Source organism: Porites lutea, chromosome 13 (assembly GCF_958299795.1).
Source record: "Porites lutea chromosome 13, jaPorLute2.1, whole genome shotgun sequence".
Classification (NCBI taxonomy): Eukaryota; Metazoa; Cnidaria; class Anthozoa; order Scleractinia; family Poritidae; genus Porites; species Porites lutea.
The window spans coordinates 7283167-7303637 of NC_133213.1; the positions used below are offsets into that span (position 1 = coordinate 7283167).

The 20471-nt window shown below is 38.0% G+C and overlaps 3 protein-coding genes across 4 annotated transcripts in view; 1 reads left to right on the forward strand and 2 right to left on the reverse strand.

Annotated features, from left to right (window-relative positions):
- Nucleotides 1-644: 644 nt before the first annotated feature.
- The window catches only part of LOC140922924 (heat shock 70 kDa protein 12A-like), a 53544-nt gene continuing 33717 nt past the window's right edge, over nt 645-20471 (reverse strand). Inside the window, exon 5 of the mRNA XM_073372972.1 lies at nt 645-3326. Coding sequence (XP_073229073.1) covers nt 2278-3326 — 1049 coding nt within the window. The 3' untranslated portion in view covers nt 645-2277. The remainder of the gene's footprint in view (nt 3327-20471) is intronic.
- LOC140922926 (G2/M phase-specific E3 ubiquitin-protein ligase-like) lies at nt 10431-15998 on the forward strand. Its single transcript, XM_073372975.1, has 6 exons — nt 10431-10560; nt 11192-11336; nt 11776-12174; nt 13835-14418; nt 14799-15204; nt 15578-15998. Exons 4-6 carry the CDS (start codon nt 13906-13908, stop codon nt 15826-15828), a joined length of 1170 nt encoding a protein of 389 aa, XP_073229076.1. The 5' UTR covers nt 10431-10560; nt 11192-11336; nt 11776-12174; nt 13835-13905; the 3' UTR covers nt 15829-15998.
- LOC140922925 (uncharacterized) lies at nt 16496-19098 on the reverse strand. 2 transcript variants are annotated; one of them, XM_073372974.1, is made up of 2 exons: nt 18224-19098; nt 16496-17189 (listed from the first exon to the last, which is right to left on the reverse strand). In XM_073372974.1, exons 1-2 carry the CDS (start codon nt 18964-18966, stop codon nt 16496-16498), a joined length of 1437 nt encoding a protein of 478 aa, XP_073229075.1. In that variant the 5' UTR covers nt 18967-19098. The 2 variants fall into 2 exon arrangements, with proteins under 2 accessions (XP_073229075.1, XP_073229074.1); XM_073372973.1 differs by having other exon boundaries at nt 16496-17300.

The following is a 20471-nucleotide window of genomic DNA, read 5'->3' on the forward strand; positions in this document are numbered from 1 at the left end:
TATCTCTGCTGTTATTTACAGTTCCAGATAAAGCTATACCTCAAAGGAAAGGGCAAAAATTAAACTTTCAGGAAAAAAAAGTCTCGGTCTCAGGAAACCCAAAATATTCCGCAAAACAACAACAACAAAAAATAAACATGGCATATTTCTGCATAATTATTTCAAAAATTTTTAAAGAGTGTAATTTTGCCAGGAAAGTTGTAGAATGGCAGTTAAACCGCTGGGATGTTTCCCACCATTCTCAACAAATATCTTGCGAGCTTCTCTATCTAACTTTTCAAGCTCTGTCACCGGCCATTGTTGTGTCCACATTAGGTAGCCTAACACTGGTAATGCAAATTGGTTCGAGACTGTTACACGGTTGTGATCAGACAAGGAACTTGACCAAATGATAGACATTCTGCGAAGAAACTCCTTAGTTGCGCGTTCCAACGACATCCTCTCCTCTTGCCTTACCGTCTCTAAGACACCCAAGAACTTGTGCTGATTGCCCTCTTCAAGGTCGGAAACACAGATATTCTCATCTACCCCCATTATTTCGCCTCCTGGGACAGGGGGTGGCTTCACTTTGACGCCTTTTATCGTGTAGGTGTGCACGATCTTTTTAAATCACTAAGGTTGGTTTGTCTCGTGAAAAGCTCGACGTTTGGCTCAGGCCTTAGTATGTACTCATGTATAGAATGGTATAAATACCTTACTTTACATAATAATTATAACAAACACATTCTCTAAATGATTCTAGAAAGTATATTTATTTAAAAAAAAAACCCTTTTACAGTACTTTAATTTTATAAAATCTACTCCGCTTCCTTTTCTTTACAACATTACAGGCATCAAAAGCTCTTCGTCCACATATACGCATGGTATTCGATTGTCACATGTCCAGCAATATAGTTTCAACAACAACAACAACAACAACATCTTTTATTTAAACACGGTGGGTTTCAAAGCTAATATAGCTTATGGGGCCGTGTAAAAAATGTTAATAAAATAATGAAAATTATTAAAATTGAACGTGGTTAATAAAAGGTGAAATATGTACAATAAAAGATACGAATAGGATCAATAAAAGACGAAATCACCGTCAATTTTGGGGACGGCTCGTTCCGTTTGTTTTCGTTTTCGTTAGTACGTTTTGTTATATTTCCCCGCTTCCAGTGGCTTTGTTATATGCTTAGTCGGGTTATGGACGCCTAGATACTTGTATATAAACAGAAGAGAACGTATTTTACTTGTCCACCTACAACGCTTGACCTGTGTTTTCAATAAACCGTCCTTCTGTAGGTACCAAGGCACAGATTGCGTACAACAACAACAAAAAAACAATACAGCCAAACAATTGCTGACTTCACACTAGAGCTACAAGTATAATGTTAGTGTACTTTGAAGCCACTGAGTGTGAAGGGGTAAAATGTACCTACTTCAACTTTACTTGGTAACCATGGAAACGTTCGTAATTCAAAGAAGCCGAAGTTCGCCACCAAGTATGGGCTACACCACACTTGAGAACACACTTGACCGATAAGAAATGGAGGCCACGTACACGATGTGCACAGGCAGCGGTTCCAAGATTCTAATGAACGGAGAGATTGACAGCTTTTACTTCACGTAATATGCTTTGTCAGCAAGTGTGAAACCATGGAAGTCTTAAAAGACTTCCAAGTGCACTTGAATCAGGTGCTTACTTAAAACTAACTTCGCTTCTAGTGTGAAGCCAACAAATAAAGGCCCCAGGAGAACTCTACTGTTTGGTTCCTTTGTTTCTTTTGTGATGACGGTACTTGCAGAAAGACACAGGAGAACTCTTGTCAAATGCGTTTTCGCGAAAATCTACGTTTCATAATCCTTTTTAATAATTGTACATTTAAATGTAGTTCTCTTGCCAAAATGCATAAAAATGCACATCCGAAAAACGCATGAGCTAGGACGGTTCCTGCACCCTCTGAACTAAGAATACCCAACGACAAAGGATAAGGCTATAGAATAATCGTGAAATCAGCTAAAATTATCACTTAAAAAACTCGATAAAATCGTATAAGAAGACTCTTGATTTGTCAAGTTCAAATTCTTTATTCGTTTAGATTTGCGCGTTCGTCGTTGTAATTGTTGTTGAATTTGGCGTACCATATGTATCCATTTAGATAGTTTGAGTTCCTTTTACTTTGTAAAGAATCTTTGGCAGGCATTCATATTTTGAACAATATCAAACCAACGGCCGTAGCCTGTACATCTAATACCCGTAAGTACACAGTAACGAAAAGGGTTGTTGATACTCTACTACTTATGAAAAAAGTTTAGGCTCGTTTCGGCTTTGTTTCCACTTGTCACATCTACTGCTGTGGCCACGATTTCCGTCCCCCCAAAGTGCATACAAACTTCAATATCTCTGTCTCGGCCACGAGATATATCTGGTGACTCAACATTGACGCTTCCAATCTTGGTCACCCCTTCGTCAGTGATAAATTTTGTGTTAGGATTGGTGGCAACATAGAATCCAAAAGATATCAGAGTGTCGTGTGCACGAAGAGGGACGTACATTTTTTTTACCTCCCCTCCGAGTCTTGCGACTTCGTCTTCTTTGACAAAAAGGTTAAATAAGTCTTTGCACATTTTACGACCATCAACAATGAACCGTTTTTCCTCAGGGTGAATGCTTTTATCAAATTTTCGAGAGCAATCTGCACCGTATGTCATGCTTACCACTCTTTCTGCAATTTTAGCTGGGTTCTTACCAAACATCACGGCTCCTTTGAGAACTGCTATACCAGCATTACGAGGAGCAAGAATTAGGTACCTGTCGGAAAACTCGTTACCTATTTCTTGTCGAAGTAATTCAGAATCAGAAAATCCCCCAACAAGAAACATGGTTTTCACTCTTGAAAGCTGCGGTCTTTGCAGCAACCCTTTAAGGTGATTCTTGATTTCAGACAAAACGGGTCTAAACAAACCTTTCACCACGTCCGGAGCTAACTTCATATACTCGTTGCGAAAATTAATTTTTGTCGACCCATAGCTCTGTAGAACAGAGGAGTTGATCCTACTTGTCAAGTATCTAAAACTAGCGGGCAGGCGAATACTTATACCTCTTTCTCTGCTAACCCGAAAGCCCTGCTTTTTGCCTTCAAAATCATTCATCAGAGCAAGCCAATCACATGGGTTTTCTCTTTCGTAAGTCACAACATTTTCTTCCCCCATTAGCTCAATCAATAACTCTTTAAACCCCTGGTTGACTTTTAGGCCACCATGAGAGCCCCCGGTGATCTTGTAAATCTCTTTTATTGTACCACTATCGGCTATCTGGTGTACAGCCACGTCAAGTGTCCCACCTGAAAAAACAATACTACTAGCTTTTTAACATGTAAATTTATTATTACACATTTAATTATTCATTGCTTTTAACCACTCATCATTTGATTGCGAAGTGCTAATGAACTTAAAGGAATTGGCGGTATATAAATGTTTCTTCTTTATAATTATTATCATTATTCTTAAATAGGTAAATAAATAAATGTAAATAAATAAATGAATGAACAATCCACCCTTGGATGACGCCATATGCATGTAGCTAGGAGCAGTACATATTATTCAAACCTAGCGTGATAGACTGACTCGTGTGACATACACGTACATTTTTGTAACGCGTCCTTTGTCTTAGGCTTTTCACTTCACCCGAGTTGGTTCACACGACGACGCCTTGCAAACTAAGATGTATTTAAAAGGTTGATTTGCGCTAGCGAGGGAGTTGCAGTTGGAGCTGCCGAAAATAAAGAATTGGAGCAGTAAGCGGAGTCATAAACTCCATGGAATAATTCAAGAACGTTTCATTTGACTCCGTTTTACTCAATCGTGAAAATCAGGTTTTTTTTGAGGCCTACTCTGGGACCTTAAGTCGCCGTAATTTTAGGCGACTTAAGGCGATTTAAGGCGACTTTAGGAAAATTTGGTCAAAATGTTGCGCGACTTAAGGCGATTTAAGGCGACTTTAGGCGATTTAAGGCGACTTTAGGCGACTTAAGGAGAAAAAGGTGACATTTAGGTGAGTTACATGTTAGTGTCAATATCTTGCAGTTAATTTTTAATTCCAGTTAATTTTTGGTTTCCCTTTGTTTTAAATTCATTAGCATACATAACCATACCCAGAAACGATGGAAAAAAAAAAATTAACTGAAATAAAAATGAACTACAGCATATACAAAATCAAAATCTGATAACAATACCTCTCTAGGGACACAATGTTGTAGCATAAGTTAATTCAGTCTTGAAGACATCTACATTAGTCTTCCCAATTTTCAACAATCTCAGCTACCTAATATTTTGAACATTAAATATCAAGGTAGCTTGTGTTGCAGGTGTATTCTAACCGTGGTTAGTAACATTCGTGAAGCAGCTCTAATATCCTTGTTCTGGGCCCTGATGCACTAAATGAATTACCAGCCTTTTGAGTTCCCCTTCAACATGATTGGCAAATGGCCAATGGCATTTTTAACAGTCCAGTCCTGGCATGTTCTCTAATCCTGATACACACACAGGGGGCCCAGAACTAGGATTTTGCCACTGTTTTGCAGATGGACTTAACCCGGAGTTTAGTTCCATCTGTGGCACAGGCTAATATCAAGGGTGTTGGTTTAGTATTACATTAGCAGAGACAAAATCTGAGTTAGAAGCAACCAAAAGGGTAAATTTTCTCTTGGTCTTTAAATGCATTATTTCATAATATAAGGGACAAAAAAACAGTGTTTCCTGCATTTCTTTTTCCAAAAAATAAAACCATAAAAGTAGAGTATTTCAATACATCTCTGTAACATACTGTGAGCTGGTTTGTAGCAAAAACTTTATATTGAAGTGTCTTTTTTTCATAATTTGACAACAAACATTTAAGTAATTAATTTAAAACATCTAAAATCACTTATCGATATCGCACATTATGGAAATGACGATCCCCATTGTATGTCTTGGCAGTTGCTCTGCCAATGTTTGTCCCCACACGCTTGGCTAAGAGGATGTTTTTCCAATTGAATTCAAAACAAAAAGTTTGTAGTTCTCGCCGTATATATATTGCTCTTTTCCTGTCTCAGTCAAACAAAACACTTCCAAATACTTGCTTCGCTAGTGAACCGTACTCTCTTATCCATGGTCTCTCTGGAAACTTTCCAGTCGGGTTGATTTCATGAGTGCATTTATGCACCAGCAGAAACGTAAACAACTAAGCTTAGCTTCAACCAACCTCTCTCGGTCTCTTCCACGCGGCAGCGTTTACGCTCTCAGCACAAAAGGAAGCATTATGCGTCATGTTTAAACCGATGGCAGTACCAAGTGTAAACGTTTCCATTATTATGTCAGAAATTTCCATTTAAAAGGAGATCTTTATACGAAAACGCGAGGTACAACATTCTATCCGCCATTTTGCTTCTCCCAGAATTCCACTGCAGTCGCAAGCTAATTTCCATGGTTTCTCGGTCCCGCCCTCTCCCCGCCTCCAGACCAGTTAGTCACGTGATCAAAACACACTACTTTCTGGGCGGCCATAACGTGGAGGAAAGAACAGTATTATTTCGCTTTTCTACGTTCTTCATCAATAATGATCGATTACATCAAATCGTTTGGCAGGGGGCAATCACGACAACATAAACAAAGAGCAGTATTACGCACCTTCGATGTACAAAGCTTGAATTTCTGTCTGGAAGGGAAGACCTAAAGAGACGACTGTACAAGCTAAGCTAAGTGTTCAAGTTTATAAGAGTGATTGTGTTTCTGTCAATGATAGATGGATATAATTCGACGGTAAATACAGATCAGAGGTTGTGTGCTGGAGAAAAAACTTATCATTAGTTGCTCTTAAAATCTGGGTCGGTAATTTACATGGACACTTTTTTCGATTGACCTTTAGACTTGTATTAACTACCAGAAAATTTAGATTAATGTTGTGGCGGCAATAATTGTTTTTTTCTCTCCCTTCAACCTACCTGTATTGATCTTAGTTACTTGAAATGTCTTTCAATGTTGGACTCTCACAAAGCAGTAGAAAAGAGTTTTAACTATATTTTGTTCAGGGTGCAAAGAAAGTCGGCTTTACAGCTTGCCTAGCATACACTAGCCTGAAAGCCATTTTGACTTACCCCAATTTTTTTTATGAATGGGACTGATTACAGTTCTTCTGTAATCTGAATTCCCTAAAAAACTTTACTTGCCAGCCAGGCAAGTTAAAAACGCAGTTCACTAGCCCAATCATAAAATCCAGTACCCCAGGGCTATTGCCTGGACACTACTCTGTCTACTCTCTTTGAACACTGTTTAATGTAGTTTAGCTAGAACTTGAACCTTTGAATGCCTTTTTAAACAATATTTTTACTGAGAAATATGAGACAAACCTCCCGGATGAAATTAATAAAATACCTGTACAAGTGACTGGATAAAGTTGTGTACTATATGTTGTCATTTTTGCATAAACAATACAGGAATGATTATTCTTGTATTGCTTACGACTAATTATTACGTGTAGTAAATTGTGTAAAGTAATTAAATGTATAAATTAGAGGGCTGGAGAAGAAATTAATGGGTCTTAAGTCACCGTGGGAGTTTTTTTGTGGGGGGTGGGTTGGGTCTGTGGCTAATATTATTGAACACGGGTTATTATACACTTTATGAGAAATCATGCATTCTGGAAATAGAAAGCTAAAAAAGTAATAACTGCAAGACAATTTGAACCTCGTTAAGATTTGAATGATTCAGTGACTTAAGGCGACTTTAGGCGACTTAAGGCGATTTTAGGCAACTTAAGGCGATTTTAGGCGACTTAAGGCGACTTTGGGCGACTTTAGGCGACTTAAGGTCCCAGAGTAGGCCTTTTTTGTTTAGTGCACAAATTAGTGTGAGCGTAGTTATAATTACTTATATCTGCTTTTGTAAACCGTCTATGGGTACTAAGGGTTTTATGTAATTGCGCAATTTTTTAAATTTGTCTCGAGGGCCCTGTTACGGGATCTTCTTTACGGGACCAGCAAATTCATCAACAACAACAACAACAATATTTTATTTCGTTTTCAGAAGAAACATATTTCAAACATTGACAACCCGCAGTTAGCATAGCTAATCGAAGCGGGTTGTCAGAAATAAGAACAAAAACTAACATTGCTCCTAGAAATATGACTGAAAGAAAAACTTATTATATATACTTTGTAATATAAGAAGTTAGTTGAAGAAAAAAAAAGTTCTTGGGACTCTGCGTATATTCCAAGTGGAAGGCAGTTCCATACTTTTGCTCCACAAATTGCAATAGAATTACTAAGTTGGTTCGAGCGCGAATACAATTGATATAAACATTTTCCGGCGTGGAGGCTCTGGTATTGTGGGAGTGAATTGAACTACATCTGATGAAGTTATTGTAGATATTTTCCGGGGTAAAGTTTTTTGAGATATCATACGTAATTTGGTCCATGCCTAAAAATTTCGCATTTTTCCAAAAACCGCTCGATAAATTTTTTTATAAATTCGACAATCCCGAGATCAATCGTCAAGAAATATTCCCTGCAAGTTTCAAGAACATTGAAAACAGGGAAGGCTTTTAAATAGGGCCTCAAATATAGTCAATTTTTCCCCCAGATTTTGTGTTTACAAGTGAGCGCCCTCATTATTTACTGGCATTGTTTTGAAGTTCCATGTGCACGTGCACAACTAGCAAAACATATAAATGAGCATCAAAAAGAACTCCCGATTACTTTCCGAAGAAATATTCGGAATATGCAAATAATTGGCTTGTCGTCATAGATAGCAGTGAGAGCCGAAACGGTGAACGTCACGGCTCATTGTGTAGGTTGCAATACTTAATTATCTAACTCGGGTTATAACATCACAGAAACTCTCAAAAAGAGTTGCTCTGTATAATAATGTATCACTAAACTCTTTACCCAGTAATTAGCATATCCCGGAGATTTAACCGAGGGTCCTTTTTGATGCAAATTTTTTGCTAAATGTGCACGTGCATATGAAACTTGAAAACAATGCTAGTGAATAATGAGGACGCGCACTTGTAAACACAAAATCTGGGAAAAAAAACTCCTGGTACAGAGAAACACAAAGATAACGGCGACTCCGATTACAATAAAACCCAGAGCATAAGAAATTTTCATCTTTATATAATACAGCCGTGGTAGCCTTTTTTCCATATCTTTACTCATGCCGACGTAGTTGATGCTCAAACTGGGGAGGTATCAACCCCAAAAAATCCAGTCGAGCCACCTTAATGTTTGTTTTGACACTGACCCGATTGTAGCACGAAAAGTGGCGAGAATACACGAAAATCTTTGTTTGAAGTCGGTGCGTGACGTGCTCTCAATATGGCGTCGTAAAAGATGTTTTAGCCTTAGCAACGTGTTAATTTGAATAATAGATCATCTGTCATCGACCTTGCAAGGATCATATATCTAATCTGTCTCTAGAAGGCTTTTTACAACCAAAGACATGATTTAGAAATATCAAAACAATCGTACTTCATTTGGGGAAGCAGAATGTAAGCGAATTTTGCTATAATTTGCCCTGGATGACTTGAAAATGACAACGTGTTGTCGCGTGTCGGGTTGTGAAAATTGCAACATTTCTGTCAACAACGGAAAGTATCGCGTCGGATTTCAGCCCTCTGACTTTAAATATTTCCAAAAAAGCGCTCTTAGATACCAACTTTGGCCTTCGTTTTCTCGGCTTATATTAAACGAAAATGCTTCATTTTTGGAATTTGAGTTCAGGTTGAGAGTACATTTCAAATAAGCGATTTTATAAGCATGATCATTTTTTGACTTTATAGCACTTCTAATACCTTAAAGTAATGTGATAATTGAGTTTCTTCTGACGGGGCCGAAAAATAACGTACCGTAAAATTCCGAAAATAAGCCCCTCCATGTATAAGCCCCTCCAAATATAAGCCCCCCAATCCGGTAACGCAAAAACCCTCCGTTAAATCGCCCCTCCAAATATAAGCCCCCTCCGGGGGCTTGTACTTGGAAATTGCCCTCAAATACAAAGTAAAACAAAGCAAAAACGGTAAATTTACTTCCAACTATATGGTTAGCCCAATCGATTTTGAAACGCAAATTTCCCTCCGTAGATAAGCTCCTCTGAATATAAGCTCTTCCAAAAATAAGCCCCTCAAAAAGGGCCTTTGAAAAATATAAGCCCCGGGGCTTATTTTGGGAATTTTACGGTAATTTGACTTTTTACATTCACAGTTAATTTATTTGCATCCAAGCATTGACAAAATAATTTAAGTTCTCTGTTGATATTCGTCTTCAGGGACTTTAAGTTTTCATCAGCAAAACGCATATTCGTATCGTCAGCAAATAAATAAAAGTCAAACTTTTTTTGAAGAATTGAAAATATCCTTTATGTATAGTAAGAACAGCAGAGGGCTTAACACAGAATCCTGGGGAACTCCACATGGGACTATTTGTTTTCTGGATATGCATGAATTTACTTCAGTAATTGGAGTATGCCCGGATAAGTAAGACGAAAGCCAGTCATTGATAGTTCCTCGAATTCCATAATGGTATAATTTATTTAATAAAACTGAGTGGTCTACTGTATCAAAAGCTTTTTCAAGATCTATAAAATTCCACGTGTAACTGGTTGCTTGTCCATGTTGCTTTGTATGGTATTTACAATATCAACAATGGCGTGCTGTGTGGAATGTATGGGGCTTTTTTGCGGACAAAATTTCGAACGTGAATACATCAATGTTTTGTTAAATTCATTATTGTTATGCGTAATAATACAAATTGGAAAATAACATAAATCAATTTCGACCGGGGTACATCAAGTTCGAATGCTATACATCGATGTTGTTTAGCATAAATCGCTTTTCCGAATCATTCGAGCGTGACCGTATGCAACTAAAAGATGTTCAATAAAACTAAAAGATGAGGAAGCGGAAATAGAAATGACCGGAAACAGGAAGTGATAAAGTCCGGTCCAAATGACGTTAGTTTTCCCGCGCTTTCGCCAATGTTTGTTCTCTCTAACCAACATGGCGGACCGGGAGAGTAGCTCAGAAAACAACACGAGATCTAAATCTGTCCAAGATTTTGTTCGCACCGTCTTACATGCCGTAACTAATTTACAGACGCAATCGGGAAACCCAAATAGGGCGGAGAACAGTAGCAGTGCGGAATTTTCCTCCGCTGAGGAAGAAATTAATGCAAGGTTTCAGATACCGAGGCATCGCCGGGGAATTCCTAATCGTAGTGCTACTTCAACGAGGGTTGTAGCCTCGACGGCCTACAATCCGAGACAGAACTACAGCCCAGTACAAAGGAACGTCAGCAGGTGCCCAACGAGAGGAAGAAGAAATAATTATACCGCAAATGCAAGAGGCGAAAACCCAACCGAGTACGTTTATAAAGATATCTGTTTACTACCTGACCCGCGAGGCGCCACTAAGGGAAATTTAGTCCAGCGAGGACTGTACATTGACGCCTTTCGACTAGATAAAAACTGGAGTGAGGCACGTCTTTACTCTGAACTGGCCTCGTTATTTAAAGAAGCTCTTGAACGCCCGGATCAAAATGACATTGGGTAAGTGATGCACCTCCATATTCATGAGGTTAAGTTTGAAGACTTATTTATGGGTTACTTCATAACTATCTAGGCCAGGGCCTCCATCTATTGTTGATATCACAGGAGGGGCGTTTGAAACTACAGTACAAAACAAACTTTAAAAAATAGCGAGTAATTGTAAAAAAAGCCCAGTTCTTGCTAATTGTGCAGAAGAAATATGGGTTATTGACTGAGCTTGTTTGGTCAAGATGCCTGGATATTGGCCAGGTTCTTTTTTTGCGTGTTTATGGAGCTCGAGCCAAAAAAAGAACTTGGCCAATATCCAGCCACCTTGACCGAACAAGCTTGGTCAATAAAGGATTTATTATATGACTTTCAGGGAAATTTTTCTTGCGGGACACAGCGGGTAGTCCCAAGCGGGCAACCTAGTTCCATCTTGCCCCCTCAAGTAGCCAATCACAGTGCAGGATTCGATCATCTTGCCCACTAATGGAGCTAGCCATATAATAACGCAGATTATTTAACAGGACAACTAAATAATAAACCATATATTCTGCTTCTTAGCTATCCGGTATTACGAGAGAAAATATGAGAGTGATCAAACTGTTTCACTCTGGTTGAGTAGTTTCTTTTATAATTTTTTGATTAGGTTTGAATTTGTAAAGAGCTCTGGCTCCCATATTGTGCCTGTGCAAGTACCAAGAGGCCAAGAGAGGAATGCCCGTGTAATAAGACACATATCTGGGCAGGGACCCTTGTATATACGAGCATTGGAAGTTCTGAGTTCTAAAGAGGTGATTGCTTAATAATTTTTAGCAACTGAAATGTTTACTTTTTGTCGTATCATGCAGAAATACAGTATACAGTACACAGCAGCTTTCTTTACCGTATTTGGCATGATATAAATATTGTGGCACTTCTCCTGGGAATGGAAATATTTTATGAGCATCTCTTTCTTTTTGTCTGATCTTCCTTGCTATCTGGTAAACAATTAATTATACTCTCTCTATAATACATGGCAAGGGATAACATGCTACTCTCTCTAACAAAGGTTCCTTGACTTTTCATTCCTATGAATACTGTATGAAAGATGAATGAACGCAATGCTCCCTCTTGGCCAGCTTAAAGTTCTAACATCCATTTAATGTGTTATGAAGTCTTTTAAAGATCAAACTACTATTTTTCTAGCATCTAAATAATTGTTTTTAATATAAGTATATAATATTATTTCAGAGTGAAGATGATGACAGTCAGGTTTCTAGTGACAAGGACATCAGGGATTACTTGGAAGGAAGTACATTGCTCCCTGTCTTAAATCCTATTGTTGAACCAGGTCCCAGTTGTACAGATGAAGACGTTGCTCCACCATCAAGCTTACAGCAAACTGATGTAGATTTGCTTGTGGTAGAAAAGATGCCATCCTCTGATGTTTACCAACCTTCTAGTAATGTAGATACCACAAATATCATGAGTCAGTCTGAAGCATCAAATGAATTGACCAAAAGGAGGGAATTGGATGTCCTGGTAGAAATGTTTCCTAACTTAAAGCAGGAGCGAATTGAACAGGCTCTGGAAAGTGCTGGTTCAGATTTGGGAGAGCCATCAACATACTTCTTGACGAAAATCATACAGGTGTGTTTGTATGTATTTCACTAGGGTAAATAATGTTGGGATACATCAGATGAATAATATTTAGCAATATTTCTGATAATTTGGTTTGCTTCTTTTGTCTTTCTCCATCTTAATTGCCAATTTTATGAAAACTGTAATGTGTCACTATCAGTTGACCATCCTAGCTCATCACCCAGTGTCAAGGCATAAAACAGTGTATGTGGTGTCATTTGCCTAGTTAACTTTCAGTATTTTTCTTTCAGTTTAATATAAATGATGTAGAAGGTCATAAATTATTTATTTATTTTTTGCCCGAGCCAGAGGCTCATGTTTAAAACATAAGACTATAAAACTATCTATAAGTAAAACTAAGTAAAATATATTAAAAATATATCAAGAACAGAGCAATAAGTGTGCAAAAAATGTAAATAGAATCCAATTGTAGATACTAAAATTACTTAAGGTACTAGAGAAAGGTAGGAAATACATGTACTATTAGGAAACAAATGGAAAATAAATACTAATTAAAAAAATCTATATACAAGAGTTACAATGACAGCTGGACCCTAATTTGCTGAAGTCAAAAGCCTTTAGGTAACTACTGAAGTCACTAAATTTACTTGATGTTTTAATATATGCAGGTAGTTTATTCCATAGGCGACTAACTTTATAGGTAAACGAATTATGAAAGAATTTATTATTATAGCCAGGTTGTTCCAGATTAATGCCCCTACTTCTTAAATTATATTTTGTATGACGAGTGTGAAAAAAAGTTCTTGATGTATTGTGGACCATAAGAGTGCATGCATTTGTATAATAAAACAAGAGAACTATAATAGCGTCTATGTTCAAGAGACTGCATATCACTCAAGGATAATATAGTATCATAGTCAAGATTATTACCTAGATTTAATAGAGTTTTAAGTGCATATTTGTTGGCTGACTCTGGTTTAGAGCTCAATGTTTTATTTATTCCAATAAGTAGTAGACTGAAGTATTCCAAATGAGGAAGCAGGTAGGCCTTGCAAAGTGATAGGGACATGTTATGAGGCATCAGTCTTTTGAGAAATCTTAGAGCACCAATCTTGGCATAGACTTTCTTGAGCATGTTGGATATATGTTTACAGTAAGTCAATTTGTTATCAATAGTCACCCCAAGAATTTTAAGAGAGTTTGTCAATTCCACCTTAGTATCACCAATGAGTGTGACTACCAAGTATCATACCTTGAGTTTTGATACTGTTGACAATCAGATAATTTTGAGAAAACCAGGTGACCAGAATGTTAAGGTCCTGGTTTAAAGAGATTTCCAGGGTGATGATGTCACGATTAGATGCATAAGTTGTAGTATCATCAGCATATAGACGTAAAGATGAGATTGTCCAGCAAAGTTTAGGTCATTTAGAAAAATGTTTAATAACAGGGGTCCAAGTAGACTACCTTGAGGTACGCCGCATTTGACTGGACACCATTCAGAGAATTTCCCATGAAACTTGACCCTTTGCTGACAGTCAGTCAAGTATGATTGTAAGAAAGCAATAGCATCATCATTAAGACCATACGCTCGCAAAATTGTCTGGTAGGTCAGATTTCTTTTAACAAGACATTAGGCATTTGGTGCATAAGCAAGCAGGTGGATATAGAGGAAAAACTGTCATTTAAAGCCTTTTTTCTTTGATAGGTATCACTTGTGTAGCTACTGAAAGTACCAAAGAAGATGAGGAGTGGCTTTGGGATACACCCTTAGCAGCAATGGCGAATGCAAAGGTTCCAGCAAAGTCTCTCAAAGCATTTACTAAGAAGGCTGTGAAGCCATTTGGCTGTGATCTTGATGTAGTAGTGGACAGGAACACAGATATTTTGAAGCAGATGCTCAGAAAATATAAAAACCCCAGTTTTGACATAACCAAACGTTTGTGCGTTGAATGTGTAGACGAGGTTGGAATTGATGCAGGTGGCGTATCAAGGGTATTTTTCCATCTGTTGATGGAAAGATTGAAACAAGGACCAGGTGGAGCTATCAATGTTTTTGAAGGACTACCAGGGCACCTAGTACCGATCCACAATTATGATGTTTTGTCAGGTGGTTTGTTCATCCTTGCAGGCAAAATGATTCTTCATGCCATCTTGAATGACTGCAATGGTGTCTCAGGAATTTCTCGAGCTGTAGTCTCATATATAAGCACTGGAAGTCGAGATTCAGCAGTGGAATATATTACTTTGGAAGACATTCCAGATCCAGATTTAAAAGAAAAGCTCACCCAGGTTTGTTTCATTTTAAAAATATTCATGGTTGCAAAAACATTCAGCTCTAGATTTTATAATAGATAGCAAGGTCATGTTGGGTGTTTAGGTTCATATTGTCTTTGGTGACTTCATTAGTCAAAACAAGGTGTACATAAAATAAGGTGCAATGTGTCATAGTTAGTGTCGGAAGAAGCAAGATGCCCATTAAGAGAATCCTATTACCGGTACTTGTATTCAAAGAACAGTCTTGCACACAGTAAACGAATGCCAGGATTTGTCTGTAATGTATCATTTTGCAACAAAGTCCAATTTTTACAATATTTGTAATACTTTTCATGCACTAAACTTTTAGTGCAGTTATGGTAATGTTTGTTTATTTAATGTTTCTCTGTGAACAGCTTCTTCAATGCAAAAAAGAATCTTTGGCAGATTTCACCAATCCATCAAGCTCCATGAATATCTCAGAGCTGCTGACATCTGCTGGCTACCCTCATATAAGTGTAACAGAGGAGAGAAGACACCTAGCATATGAGTGCATTTTGTTGTATGAAGTCACCACAAAGCGCATCCCTGCCTCAGATGACTTGAGGAAGGGACTGGCTTCTGTTAAAGTGTCACAAACAACTCTCCTCGATTTACTTGGGAAACTTCCTGACGTTCAGCAACGTGTGTTTCCTCCACACACTGGCAAAATTGATATTATGATGCTCAAGTTACATTTGGAGTGGAGAGAAACTGCTGATCCTGTAAACCAAGCAGCTCAACAGTTTTTTCTCCAATATATAGATGAATTACATGAGAAAGGTGATCCTAACAGTATGACTATCTTTATACAATAACCTAATAACCCTGACACTTAGCTAAAATTGATGATGGTGATGATGATGGTTGTCATACTCAGTGATAACTGTATTGGGATTCTCTGTTGGTGTAAATGTTGATGGTTTTCTACAATGATACAGACTGTAGTTTAGTGATTTAGTGAAGAGGCTCATAAGAAAGAAAAGTATGATTTACATGGGATCAAGGACTTGTAAAGAAAATTGATAATGTATTTACATGAGAAACAAATTCCCCCAAAATTGGAAGGCAGTTAAATTATGAATACAGTGCACTTCCCTGGTTAGCTGGGTCACAAACAAGAAAATCTTACTGAAATTATTTGTTTCAACAACAGATGGTGCTGATAACAATGAAACATTAGAAGACATGGTACTATTTTGGACTGGATGTCCATCACTACCCCCAGATGTAACCACCAAGTTACTCGTGAAGTACCTTGAAAATCATCCCAGCAAAGTTTTGGCAGAGTCCAGCACTTGCACTCTGGAACTTTCTATCCCAGTAGTGCACAACGATTACAGTGTATTCAAGGATTACCTTAATAAGAGTATTTCATATGGCAAACTTGGTTTTGGCAAGATATAGGCATGAAAGGATGCTCCTTACTTACTGGTATATTAAGTTCAGTTAACAGTTGTGTTATTCTTGGACCCACAAACCATTTTTTCTGCATATTGCATAGGACATGAAGAACAGAGCACATGAATCATAATCACTAAGGAATTAAATAAGAGAGTTTGATTGAATGAAAGGGCATAACTTGAGGTTTTAAGGAAAAAAATCTATGTAATTGTTACAATTACCCATGATTTTATGTTTACGGGAATGTCTTTGCTCCTTTGGTGCTAGAAATTTCTACTGCTCAAATTAATGCAAAATATCAATTTATTAATTTCCTAAGCTATGGTCAAGGAAAATGTGCCAGTGGACCCTTCATATAAAACAAGAAAATTTTCCATTCTATGTAGGTTACTTATAGTAGAAAATGTTCCATGTTCAAAGTTCAAGTTTCAAGTTACTCAGGAAATTGACTGTTTCGTTAACAGCATGACAAACTCAACAGTAACAATAAGAGCTTACAAGAGCTCATTGATAAGAGTATAAACTTCTCTGCAATAGCCATTACGCATGCAATGTTGCCACAGCTTTGAGTGACTGCAAATCAAGGCTAGATCTCAAGTTTAATAGTAAACAACTTATAGTAACTGTATTTAGAGTTCATATTCCATGTACATGAAGTCAATACTATAAATCATGAACAGCAGTTTAAATAAAAAGAAGCAATCTGCAATACCACTTGGTAGGCTATGATTCCATCATGATCACCAGTTTGGAAGACTGCATCTCTAGCTTCTTGCAGTGACAATTCCTGGTTATGTGTCAGAGTAGTAATTGTGTCAGGTACCGAAACTGCATAGTCACTCTGCACATCAGGTACAGGCCCTTCTTCATCGATCCCATAATGGTCAAAATTAACAGCCTCTCTGGCAGTCACATCTGTCACAACCTGATATCCAGAATTTCTGGAATTTAACATTCCTTGTATCCAGAGCTGATTGGGAGAGAAATTGCATTGTGTGCTTACAGGATGATTATTCCACTGACCGATAAATTGGTTGATTGCATTATTAATCAGTGGAATGTAGACAAGATGAAGACAAAACAGATGCACCTCGTCTGTTGGATCTAAAATTCCACTCTGCTCAAGGAAGAGGAAAATGTTCAAAAAGCGGCTCACAATAACCCTGTTGACATCACACCAGAGTCGCTCTATTCTTTGGTTATGAACGGATTTTCCAGTGATGTGGCTGCCTCTATTTAAACCTCTTTCTTGCAGCATGAAGCGAGCAACTTCTATGTTTTCCATCCCAAGATCACTGCGAACTCTTGATGGTAAATTGTAGTGCTCAACAGCTGACTGGAAATACTGCAGTACAGTTGAAGCCCTGTTATTGGTTGATGCATGTAGGAATACTATCATTCTTGAAAAACCATCTAAACCACCATGAATGACAATTCGGTATGGCTGGATTAGTTTGTGATTGCCATCAATGTGCCTGTTGGACACAACAGAGATTGTTACACTGCACTATCACATGTAGGTTTGGTTAAAATAGGTAAAAAAAGTTTAAAAATCTGCCTACATGAGTAATATTGGTAATGATAAATAATAATAATAATAATAATAATAATAATAATAATAATAATAATAATAACAACAACAACGACAACAACAACAACAAATAAAATAGTAATAATCATGACAACAACAAGAGGCATTTGTTGACCATGAATAACAGGTATGATAGTCAGGAATTTTCAGCATAATATCGGGGGAAGATGGGGGCTGGGAAGCTGGGTTAGGGTGACTAGTGAGGAGTCCAAATAGAATTGGGGGAGGTATTTCAAAGCATGAGATATATCAGAATTTGAATTGGCATTAATGCTCATGCATCAAAATTACAGCCTCGCCTCTCTTGTATCACGGATTTAACACCAGTGTTGCTGCTGAGAGAGGAGGGAGGACTCTCATATAAAAAGAACAGGAGTGCTCGTCGGAAATTTTTAAAAGAACCCCTTAGAGGTACCAGGATCCTGATTTGTGTGCGTAGCTTGAAATGTTTTTCACCCCTAAGAGGTAACAATTCTGAAACAACACATTATCTCCTAACTGTCATTTTTTTTTTCGGCTCAATACCCTAAAAGATACTGCAAAAGCTCTCTTAATGGACCGTTTGAGGCTGAACACCCTGAGAGGTACCAAACCCGCATTTTTAAACCCTAAAAAGTATGAAGAGAACCCCCCCTTTTTTAAATGGGAGTCCTCCTCTCCGGCGGGTGTTGCCCTTAGAGAAATAATAAAGTGCCTGACTGTTTTGAAAAGAGGGGTGGGTATATTGTGAAAGGGGGCCTGTTAAACAAGGAGACCCCGTGAAACAGAGACTCGTTATAAAAGAGGTAATCTATTCTTTTACTTTACCATAACGAATTGGGGCATGGCACACTGTACACTCTACGAATTATCTGCTGTGCTGCTCTTAAAGTGCTAACAACCGGATCCACTCTTCGAATAGACTCCTGAATACGATGGCGCTGGATTCGTAAGCCTCTCTGCCTCAAGCCCCCTTCAACCAGGCGTTGACCAGCGCTTGGTGTCACTTCAAGAATTTCCCTTACGTGCTCGTCAAGGTCATCGTTGGAAACATCACTGAAATCCTCCCCCACACCAACTGGCAACCCAAATTCATGTCTTCGACGGCGCAAAGTTCTCTCGGAGATTCCAAGAATTCTTCCGATATCAGCCCAACGAAAACTGGCGTCATCGTGCAGAGTTTGCAGCTGTTCCAGTAAGATCTGTAGCCTTGGTCTGCCAACTAAACCGTTCCTCGCCACAGCTGAAAGACGGTCGTCTAGGGACGCTGGTGCACTAAACGTAGAACGTTCCGAGTCCTCTACAATTCTGTCAAAGTCCCTTGAAAGTTCGTTCATAATAAAAACAAGTTCGTTTAGATCAGAGATCACCTCAACTTCATTTGGGAAGGCTTCTTCTATTCTTAGAGCCAAAGTGACAAGAGTTCTTTCGTTTTCTCGCAAACGGCGACTAAAAAATTCAGCAGAGTCGTACGACGCAGTGTTTCTTTGCCCTTCTGCACTTTCCAGTAGCCTACCCAAAGACGTAAAAAATCCTTCGATGTTGGGCAACCAAATACGTGCACCCTGCATAATGCTTTTCAAACGTGTGTGGTTCACCTAATCATCTGTCTTTATTTCCGCCATATTGGAAGTGTTAGTTCCCGGGGCCTCTTCTTTTATGTGACTTCCGGTCATTTCTATTTCCGCTTCCTCATCTTTTAGTTTTATGGAACATCTTTTAGTTACGTAATGTCACCCACGTATGAGCTTCGTCTAACGGACGTCCGGTCATTTCTGTTTCAGCTTCCTCATCTTTTAGTTTTATTGAACATCTTTTAGTTGTATACGGTCACGCTCGAATGATTCGGAAAAGCGATTTATGCTAAACAACATCGATGCATAGCATTCGAATTTGATGTACCCCGGTCGAAATTGATTTATGTCATTTTCCAATTTGTTTTATTACGCATAACAATAATGAATTTAACAAAACATTGATGTATTCACGTTCGAAATTTAGTCCGCAAAAAAGCCCCATAGGAATGTTTATCACGAAAACCGTATTGCACTTTGAAAAAAACGTCATGTTTATCAAGAAAAGCTTTGAGAAGTTTAAACATCACTTTCTCAAATATACGACTAAAATTAGATAAAAGAGAAATCGATCTATAGTTCCCAGGATCAGTTTCGCCATCGCATTTTTAAAGAAGAATGGCCTTAGCGTGCTTTACCTTTTTCGGGTATTGTCCCATAGTGACTGACATATTCATAGTTTCTGCAAGAGGTTTCGACAAAATGTGCTTAGCAGAGCTCAAGATTCTGGTTGGGCAACAGTATAATCCGTGTGCTTTATTTAGAAGCATGGAAACTATTCCGTTTTCAATTTCGAGGGCAGCCACTGGATTGAAAAAGAAAGACTCGCTGTAATTACCGGGTAGATACTCTGTAAAATGACAATTAGTAGGTGGTATTTTTGATGCCAATTTGCGAATAACAAAAAAAAAAATGGATGTTGAGAACATTAGAAATTTTGGTGGGATCATTAATATATTCATTACTGTCGGCGGATAAAATTGACGAAATGGCCTTAGATTTTTTGTTAGTTCAGTTTATTAGGAGATTAATGCCAGCCCATGTGCTTTTCATATTTTTCAAATTTTCGTTAAAATAGGCATGGTAGTACAGTTGCTTACTTTGTCGTGAGAGAGTTGAAATTTTATTTCTGTAGGTTTTATGTAAATCTTTATCACCTGAGTAGTAAAGATTGTTTTTCACCTTGATTGATTTCCTTATCCCCTGCGTGACTCAAGGCTTTGAGATTTGTTTTGCGCTGTGACGGGATAGAGTTATGATAGGAGCACGTTTGTTTAAAGTTTTGTGTAGCTTGTTATAAAAAGTGAAGAAAGATCGATTTGCGTTATTTTGCACATTGCAATCCCAACTGATATCGGAAAGATCAGCCTTTGTTTTCCGGTTAGAATACAGAATTGTGAATCATGATCGCTAACGTCGGAAACAATATTCCCACTGGTGATATTATAATCAAATCTATTTAATAGGATATTGTCAATTAAGGTAGCTGAATTATTATGGAC